The 9,570-nt window shown below is 31.7% G+C and overlaps 1 protein-coding gene across 1 annotated transcript; it reads left to right on the forward strand.

The window, feature by feature from the left end:
* Positions 1 to 2,497: 2,497 nt before the first annotated feature.
* On the forward strand, positions 2,498 to 4,300 carry LOC107941243 (uncharacterized). Its single transcript, XM_016874795.2, has 2 exons — positions 2,498 to 2,702; positions 3,706 to 4,300. The coding sequence occupies exons 1-2, from the start codon at positions 2,570 to 2,572 to the stop codon at positions 4,122 to 4,124; spliced, it is 552 nt and encodes a 183-aa protein (XP_016730284.1). The 5' UTR covers positions 2,498 to 2,569; the 3' UTR covers positions 4,125 to 4,300.
* Positions 4,301 to 9,570: the final 5,270 nt, after the last annotated feature.

The following is a 9,570-nucleotide window of genomic DNA, read 5'->3' on the forward strand; positions in this document are numbered from 1 at the left end:
AGAATTGGGTTTGACCAGGAAAAATGGATAGAGCAAGCTGACGGGCTAGAAGTGTTGGGCCTAAGGCGCGGGGTGGAAACAAAATCTGTAGGTGTGGGTGCTGTAACTTGAGCAGTATTGATGGATAGAGGAAGACGGTGAGAGTAGTGAAGACAAGAGTCAGCATCTAGGAGGTTAGTCGTGACACGATCAAGGGTATATGGATCATGACTAGAGGTAATTACAGTAACAAATGAGTCATAGTCTTAGGGTAAACCATTTAAAATGGTTGCAATGTGTTCAATTTCGGAGATGGGACTTTCACAAGTGGCAAGGGTGTCACACACTTCTTTAATCTGGGAGAGATAATCACTTTGGTAGTGAAGGTGCATCACTTTGGTAGTGGGCAGAGCCAAGAAAAGGCTGGTTAAGGTGGATCAGATGGAGGTCAAGGTTTCTACACCAACAAGATGTGAGAGGATATTGGACAGAAGCCATAAGGCAAGGGCAGAATCTTGTTTGAAAAAATGAGTATAGGCTGCATTTGAAATAGATTCACCAGATGCGGTGACAAAAAATTTTAGGGGTGGGGTGGTGGAACTGTCGAGAAAATGTTCCAGGCTATGACCTCGAACGGTAAATAGGATCTGCTGTTTCCAAAGGAGGTAATTTTTCTCATCCAATCTGACATTGACTCGTTTGGTGGAGAAAAATGATGGCGATTGAAAGTCTGAGGTGAGGGCAGCAGTGAGGGATGGTAGACTATCATCTAAGTCAGATATTATATAAAGAAAAAGAAGGATTCAATAGAATCAAGTTCAGGTATGGAGGATCGAAAAACCAGGCTCAGATACCATAATAAACACGCTAAGAGAAAATATTTGCTAAAGCATTGTATTGCTGAAAAACCTTTTCTTTACAGTTACAGTGAATGTAAATATATAATATCGTAAATTTTTCCTTTGTAACATAATGGAGAATAAAGACAAAGAACGTTGCAGCAGACTTGCGACGTGGCTGTATCACACAGCTAATAGGCTTGCAATGTGGCTGTGATATACAGCTAATATTTGCTATGTTTTCTGTCTTTTTTCTTTATTAAGCAGAGTGGTAGCATCATGGTAGGAGATGACACAACTTCTCTCATGATTCTTGAAATGCCTTGGTCAGGAGAGGTTTAGTGAAGACATCAGCAGCTTGATGTTTTGCTGGAACATATCCAACATGAATTTGATTGTCGAGCACATTTTCGTGAACAAAGTGAAGGTCCAAATTAACATGTTTTGTTTTCGAATGTAGTATAGGGTTGGCAGCCATGGCAACGGTGCTTGAATTGTCACACCAAATTTTGGGTGTAACCCATCTCATTATTCTTTGAGGTTTCATCATTCATATTTCACTATGTTCTTGTAATTATTATTCATGATTGTTAATATATTAATTACTTCAAATTTAATTAAGATTTGGAGATCTTCAACTTTAATTTCTCCATTTTCTCGTATCTTGGAAAGATTATATATTTTTCATGCCATTTTTTTTGTACTAATTCAGTAATTTTTTATTGGAAAAAAGAAAACATAACTCAGATTATAAAAAGTTGTTGATAGACTGCTATTCGATTTAATTCTAGTGATTTGTCGTATTCCAATTTTTATGTACCCAAAAATTATATCAATCCCATATTTAACATTTCCTTTATAAGAACTCTTATAAATCTGAATCGGATTATATTTTATTTTTTCTATTAAAAATATAGGTAAATTAATCTTAATAACTTAGATAAAAAATAAATTAATTTTTTTCTGTTTAAAATTTCATTCATCATCCATCTGTATTGTTAAAAACTGGTGTAATTAGCGGAAGAGAAATGATAATATAAAACTGTGATTTCACGTCATCCTTATCCCTTTTTTCAATAGAAGAATGATAAATCAGATTTTTCCTCCTGATTTTTAGCTTTTTTCTCCAAAAAAAATATCAAATCCAACTAAAAATACTAAAAATCAAGAGAAAAAATCGGATTTATCATTCTCTTATTGGAAAGGAATAAGGATGATGTGGAATCACAGTTTCATATAATCCCTTCTCTTGACGGAATAACTAACTAATGACATGTGCATGCCACATGTACCTCATGTTGACGTATATGGACTAATTTTTAATAATAAAAATTAAAGAAAGTTTTAAAAGAAAAACTAATTTGCTCTTTAATCTAACATATATAAATTAAATTGTCTATTTTAAAATAAAAAAATAAAATACAATTTAACTCTAATAAATGAGCCTCCACAATCTCTACTAAATATAGAACAAATTGAGTGAAATCGATAAAAACATAAAACATAAAAAAGAAGGCCAAAAGAATCAAACAATGCTGCGGATGTCCCAAGGCATTTTCAATGCCTTTTTACGTTGTTACTCTCCTTGAAAGAATAATCTTTTATACTTCCACATTGCGTTTGGCTAAAAGCCAAATATATATATATATATATTGGATCTCTTGTCTTCAATTGCAGCAAAGTTTCATTACAGGATAACTCAAATCTTAAAATCTTTGATTTGGTTTGGTAAGACGCCATTCCAAGTTGTAATGGATACTTGTGGTTCAGTCCAGGAACTTGAGACACCAGATGAAGGGATTTGTTCTAACACTACAGGACTCTGCTTGCTGTCACCTGTCTTGGAGATCAGTGAAGAAGATTGTCCACTCGACGATAAGATCGGTACGTCTACTATCTTAACCCATTCTTTTTTCTACAAACATTCCATTTATTAATATAGATAGGAACTTCATGTAATTAAAGTCAAGTTCTAGGCATTATTTAAAAATAAGAAGTTAAACTCGAGTTGATAGGAAGGATTATGGGCACAAGCTCAAGTTGTAAGAATTAAAAAGGTTAAATTCTACTATTAGTTCCTGTACTTTGTGAAAATTGTGGGTTTAATCCCTATACTTTCTGAACTGGTTAATTTTAGTTTTATACTTTTTGAAAATTTGAAATTTTTTAGTCTTGACTTAAACATTAGCAGTTAAATTCAATTATTAGTCATGTATTATGCATACAATCTTAAATTTAGTCTATGTTATCTAATTGAATCATTCAGAGTCCCTATACTTTTCAAAATTTAAAATTTTAGTCTTAACATAAATGACAGTTGTTCATCCATTAACTGGGTTTTTAGTGAGCAATATGCGGAAATAACAAGCTCACATGGTATTACACATAATAATATGTTTGTCGCATCAAAATTTGAAAATAGGAATACTTAATGAATTTAACAATTATTGTTCGGAGGGAACTAAAACTTTAAAATGTGAAAAGTATAAATACTAAAAATACCAAATTAAAGTATAAAGATTAAATACATAATTTTTGTAAAACACATGTACTAATAGCAAAATTTAACCAATTAAAAGAGTCTTAAGTTTTGAAATTGGATGGAAGGTACAAAAATTGAGTGGTTCTTCTAATTGCAGCTGGCCTGAACAATTGACTAGAAAAACACGGTTGCCTGAAGTTCAAAATGGCTGCTTTTTGTTTTACTTTTTGTTTTCTCTTGCCACTCTTTCTGGATGAAAATAACTTATTGACTCCTTTTGGTTCACGCAGATAATCCCTTTTAAGAGTATAGATAATATTTATACAATAATGAAAATGTAAGAATAGAAAAGATATATAATATATTCCGGATACTATACAATATAACCAATTTTTTCTTTTGCAGATAGTGAAGAAGAGGAGACCTTCTTTGATAGCCAAGCGTGGCTAAGATCAGATTGTGAGGATGAGGTTTCTAGTAATCCTGGGGAAGAACCTCCTCCAGCATTAGAGGAGAAAAAGGAACTAGTGGAGCTATTGGAGGACCCTTTTTGGAGTGATCTACTGATTCAACATCCTACTAAAGTCGTATCAATTTACAGGGATAACATACAGTTGGTTCGGTTTTTTCAGGATTGCTCTTGGACGAGTGAGCAAAGTTTCAAGAATCATAGCATCGTTAAGTCATCCATCCTCGTGAAAATTCCCAAGGAATTCAATGGTTTGAGTAAATCCAGGAACAACTCATTGCATGGCAAGGAGAGAGTTCAAAAGAACAAGTCAAACTCTAAGGAGAAAAGTTTCTGTTGCATCCCAGTGGTTTAGTCCAAGGCATTGGCTTAGCATGAAACAAAGCTTTCTGCAAATGAATTTATAGTACAAATTACTTAATGCTACTTTGGGTTACTAGGGTAATAATACGAGGAAAATATTTATTTATTATGTTGTTCTAAAATAGTTAGACATAAAATAAAAAATAATTAGTAAAAATTTAAACATGCAAGTAAAAACTATTATAAAAAGATAAGATTTCTTTAAAATAAACAAAAATTTTTTCTCTCTCTAACATAAACAAATAATGTGAGTGGGTATGCAATTAAAAAAATAAACAAAAATTCTGGTAAAAAATAAGTCATCTTTAAAATAAGCAAAACATTTACTTTTACTTTTTCTTTTCCACAAACTTAACCAATGACTAAAACATGTAAAAAAGTAATACTCAGACCAAACACAACATAGGCTTGTACATTATTACGCATTTATGAATGTTTGCCTTCAAATATTTCAAAAAAATTGAAAAAGACATGGTTCATCTACTGTTCCAATTTAATGTTTCAACACAGGCTTAACTCTACAAAAAGATTGATCTTTCGTGGCCTTTATAAAAATGTCACTGTTTGTGACGTTTTATTAAGAAACGTAAGGAAAGATAATAACTTTACGTTTTTAAAAGAAGGTGACACTTATGAGTAATGGTCATGCAATATTTATTTTTTAGTGATGCTTAAAGATCTTTGGTGACGTTTTGAAAACCTCACCAAATGAAAACATTTTGATAATGTTCTTTCACATATTTTCGTGACATTTTAAACCTTTAAAATTTTAAAAATATAAAAATGATAAAAATTATTAGACAACTTAAATTAAAATTATGAAAATATAGAAATTAAAAAAAGTATAAAAAATTGGGGGAAATTCTATGAAAATTTTTAAGAAAACATTTGCGGCGTTTTTAGAAATAAACGCCGCTATAGATCAAGACCTTTAGCGGCGCTTTTCCCACAAATGCTGCTATAGATTAGGACCTTTAGCGGCGCTTCTTCCACAAACGCCGCTGTAGATCAAGACCTTTAGCGGCGCTTTTGCACAAACGCCGCTATAGCTCAAGACCTTTAGCGACGCTTTTCCCACAAACGCCGCTATAGATCAAGACCTTTAGCGGCGCTTTTCCCACAAACGCCGATATAGAACAAACCTTTAGCGACGCTTCTCACAAAAAGGCACTAAAAACATACATTTAAAAAATTATTTGAATCAAATAATATTTATTTCTATGATAAATATTATATTATGTTTTATTTTTTAAATTTGAACTTTAAATATACTTTCAAGGATAAATAAAAAAATTATTTAAATTAGAAAATTTTAACTTTAAAACTAAATATAAAAATTAATGAATTTAGTTTTAGAATTTAAAATAATAAATTAATAACACAATTAAAATCCAAAATTTAGAACTCAAGTTGTCGTAAATATTAAAGTAAAAAATAAAAATTTAGAATCAAAACTAAAGTAAATAATACATATGAAAAACAGACTGACTAGTTGAACCTGCCTATAACTATACACATTGCAAGGTAATAAATGTGCACCTCATCTTTCAACATCATTCACATAGTGCACCTCATCAAATATAACCTACATTCATATAGTCACAATAGAAAGAAACATCTTAAATATCATGTTCACAAATTAGAGAAAAGAACTAACAAGAGCGTTCAGCAGAAAAAGTAATGAAACAACTATGTAAAGTAACGCTACAAAAAGCAACCCTTCACCCATTCAATATCGCGAATAATATCTGCACCTCGATAAAGCATTGACCTTAATAATTCAGTTGTCATGATGAGACAAGAAGCCTCTGGTCTCAAACTAACATCACCTGTGGGAAGGCCAACATCAAACTTCCCACAGAAATCTCTATACTTCTGGTTGCTAATTGTTTTAATTGGAGCAGTATACACAACTCTAGTGCAATGCTGCATGACATGAAAACTTATCAAAAATCTTGAAACTAAACCAAATTCGGCATAAAACTTTAGAAACTTGAAAATAAAAAAAAGATATGGCCTGAGGTTCTTAGTCAATGTGAGCAATTTGTCACATCTCCAGCTAACAAAAAATCAAAACGTCTATAGATTTACAAGCAAAAAACCAAAATAACTAACGTAATTTTGATGCCAAAGCAAATGCATATTCTGCTACAACTGTCTTTCCAGCAGATGTATGTGCCGCCAAAAAAGCAGATTCCCCCTTTTCCAGATAATAAATAGCCTGTAATCATCACCAAAAAAATATCAAAATATTAATATGAATGTGCAAGCTGTGCAACACCCTTTCATGCCCAATTGCTACAATACCAAAGATATACTTCGAGATAGTGTATTTTTATGGAACTATTTGGTTTTATTTTCAAGATAGCACCAAAGTATCTAATTAAAGTAGATGAATCAATGCAAAGAAATAATTAATATGAACCACAAAAAATCAAAACATAGTGTAGTACTCTATAGGCATGAACGTATCAAAGTGATTAGGAAAATAAACTTCTTATCTAAATCAAATGCATTATTCAGTTTAAGGTAGTGCCTTTACATCTACCTTTACCTGAAAAAGCAAGTGATTAGCAAAATAAACTTCTTATCTTGTAATCAATAGATAGCTGTGGTGACACTTCAGTGGAAAACCAAAAAGACACATTTTAAATGAAAAGCTTAATTCCTACCATGTATAACTATAACAAACTATTACAGGTTATGGAAAATTTCTTCCTTCGATTGAAACCATAAAATGTCTTACTTGATAACCATCATTTTATTTAATTTGTTGCACTGGTTTGAAATAGTCAGAAAACTTTTAAATTGGAACAGAAAGCTGTATAATATAAGAAAAGAAGAAAATAAATAGATTCTAGACATACTCCGTTGATATGCGCAGCAATTCATAAACTATATCTATCTGTAACAAGTCAAAAAAGAAATGTAAATACATAAAATAAAATAAAAAACATTATAAACAGATTTAACCAACAAGGAAATATGAAGAAATATTAAAATTTCAGTAGAAGAAACAGAATGCTAAACCTATAAGGCATTAGGCAAGTTCAAATCACAAATGGTCAACACAAGCAGCATACTTCTTCAAAAAAAATTTTATAACATACAATTTTTTATCAATATTCGATGAACTTAAAGCAGTTAAAACATGAAGACAGTTGTAGACTTCAAAAAAAAAAGTAACTCAAATAAGAGACGTCTTCAAAAGCATTGTACTGAGAAGTAGAAATTTAATTAACATCTTATATTGGGATATAACAACCAAAGTACAACGGGGAGAACACATAGGTAGATGGAAACCATACATGCATTTATGGAAAAATAAATGATTCAGAAAGGGTTTTCTTTAACTAAAGCAACCGAGTCATCTCCAAAGTGGTAAATGCGAGCTTTACTGGCTTCAATATACCCATGCAAACAACAAAAACATAAATCCTAAGCATGGGTTGCAGATCTAAAGACTGTACATATAACACAAAAATAACTACAGCTAATCAGAGTAAAAATTATACCAGTATTTTTTGCAAAAAACATACAACCATAAACTTTCATTTACAGAAAAATTAAGTTACACCCTATGCTGGAGCTTTGTAAAATGTAAAAATTTTATAAACAAAATTAAAAATCTAAATGTAACCTTTGTATGGTTTAAAATATTTTTATCTATGAACCAATTAAAAATGTAACAAAAAAAATCTTTTATCGAAATAAGTAAATTTTGATTAACCTCAGGGGGCCGTATGTAGTCGATAAGAATAAACGTGAGAAAACTGTAAAAAAATATTAATTTAAAATAATGCGTATGCAACACAAGGCCAGAAAGAGACGAGATATCTGTAATAAATACTTTATTTACACATAAATTACAAATGTATACAAAATGTTATGCACAAATATACCATTTCTTTTTTGTTCTTGAGATCACCAAAAAGGACACCACCTGCAGCAAATGAGCATGGAAATGTCAAGATTAGTTAGTGAGTGAGTGAGTTCATTAACTTTATCAATGGGCACTACCCATCCACAGCAAGCATAAAATTTATATATCATATGTGAATAAGTCTAATGGACACCAACTGGACTTGCCTGACACTTGACAAAGACTGAACAGAATATCAAACCTAAAAAAGAAAAAGAGAAGAATAGGAACACACTCAAAATATGTTGAGGTGCCTTCCTGTTTGTCATTTTAATATCCTACTATGTAAATAAAAATCCAATATATACCCTTCAACAAAATTCTAGAACACATATATAGACAGACATGCACCACAAATATAAACAAGGAAAGCAGTGAAATAGCAGAGCATCATACCCAACATAGTTCTGGCACAAATTTTCATGTGATGTAGCTTGCAGAATTAACTTTTGAACTTGCAATTTTACAGACAAACCATGTTCGACTTCTCGGTTATCTCCAGAAGTTAATGTGCTATGATCGACTACGTTTTGCATCGACCACTGACCTCCATAGCTTTCACAAGCATTCTAGTCAAGCGGAAAGGAACCTGAATGAAAAGAATTAAACTCAGCATACACAAAAAATTTTATAGAGAGAAGATACAGAACCCATTCCCCCACCCCTCAACCCAAAATAATGACAAAATTAACTTGGTAATCGTTTCACTGGACATGCAGTTTCTAATCAAATCAGCGAATTAAGTCAATAATTGCAGTTTCCAACACTAAACTTCGACTGAACCTTGCAATATCCAACTTGAGCTAATTTTAAATCTATTTTGGAAACCCAGAAATAATCAGCAATTAAAGGAAGAAAAACAAAAACAAAATCCTCTTTTCCACAAAGTTGCTAATCGTATGCAGCTAATCCATAACCCTTGTTGACGATCCTTTACTTCGACAACATTTAGGGGTTCTCGAACAATGTGATATCTCACACCAGGTAAATCCTTAACTCTTCCCTTCTTACTAAGACTATAGAATGTTCTTGTGAATATACCAATACCAGGTATATAAATAGTGATTTCAAACCTAAAGGTTAATTGTACTGCAACTTTACATAAGGTAGAGTTTGGTTTTTTGGGTGATAGTGGAAAAGTTGATAGATAAGTCACCCTTACTCCCACTCTACAGAACTGTACGAGGAAGAAAATAGAAGCAAGTAACCCGGATGATGTAAAGATTAACTTCATTACTTGAATAAGCAATATGCCATATACATAAGTAGTCCGGATTACATGTGTTGGTTTTTTTAGCAGAAAACTTAGGAGAAAAAGCAAAACGAATGCAAAGAAGTTTGAACAAGAAGAAAACTGAATTTAATTTCCAAAAATCAGATCTTTTTCATTGACTTGAGAAGCATTTATGTTACAATGAAATATGACAGTTAACTAATGTATAACTGCTCCCACTAATACATGACTAAAGCCTAGATAGAATTACAAACAAAATGTAGCTGACATATCAGCTACAAC

Source organism: Gossypium hirsutum, chromosome D03, assembly GCF_007990345.1.
Source record: "Gossypium hirsutum isolate 1008001.06 chromosome D03, Gossypium_hirsutum_v2.1, whole genome shotgun sequence".
NCBI classification, from domain to species: domain Eukaryota; kingdom Viridiplantae; phylum Streptophyta; class Magnoliopsida; order Malvales; family Malvaceae; genus Gossypium; species Gossypium hirsutum.

Excerpts from the sequence above, each read along its gene's own strand:
- LOC107941243 (XM_016874795.2), top strand. The coding sequence starts at position 2,570 with ATGGATACTTGTGGTTCAGTCCAGGAACTTGAGACACCAGATGAAGGG. Across the intron at positions 2,703-3,705 it reads TCCACTCGACGATAAGATCG|ATAGTGAAGAAGAGGAGACC; the intron begins GTACGTCTACTA and ends TTTCTTTTGCAG.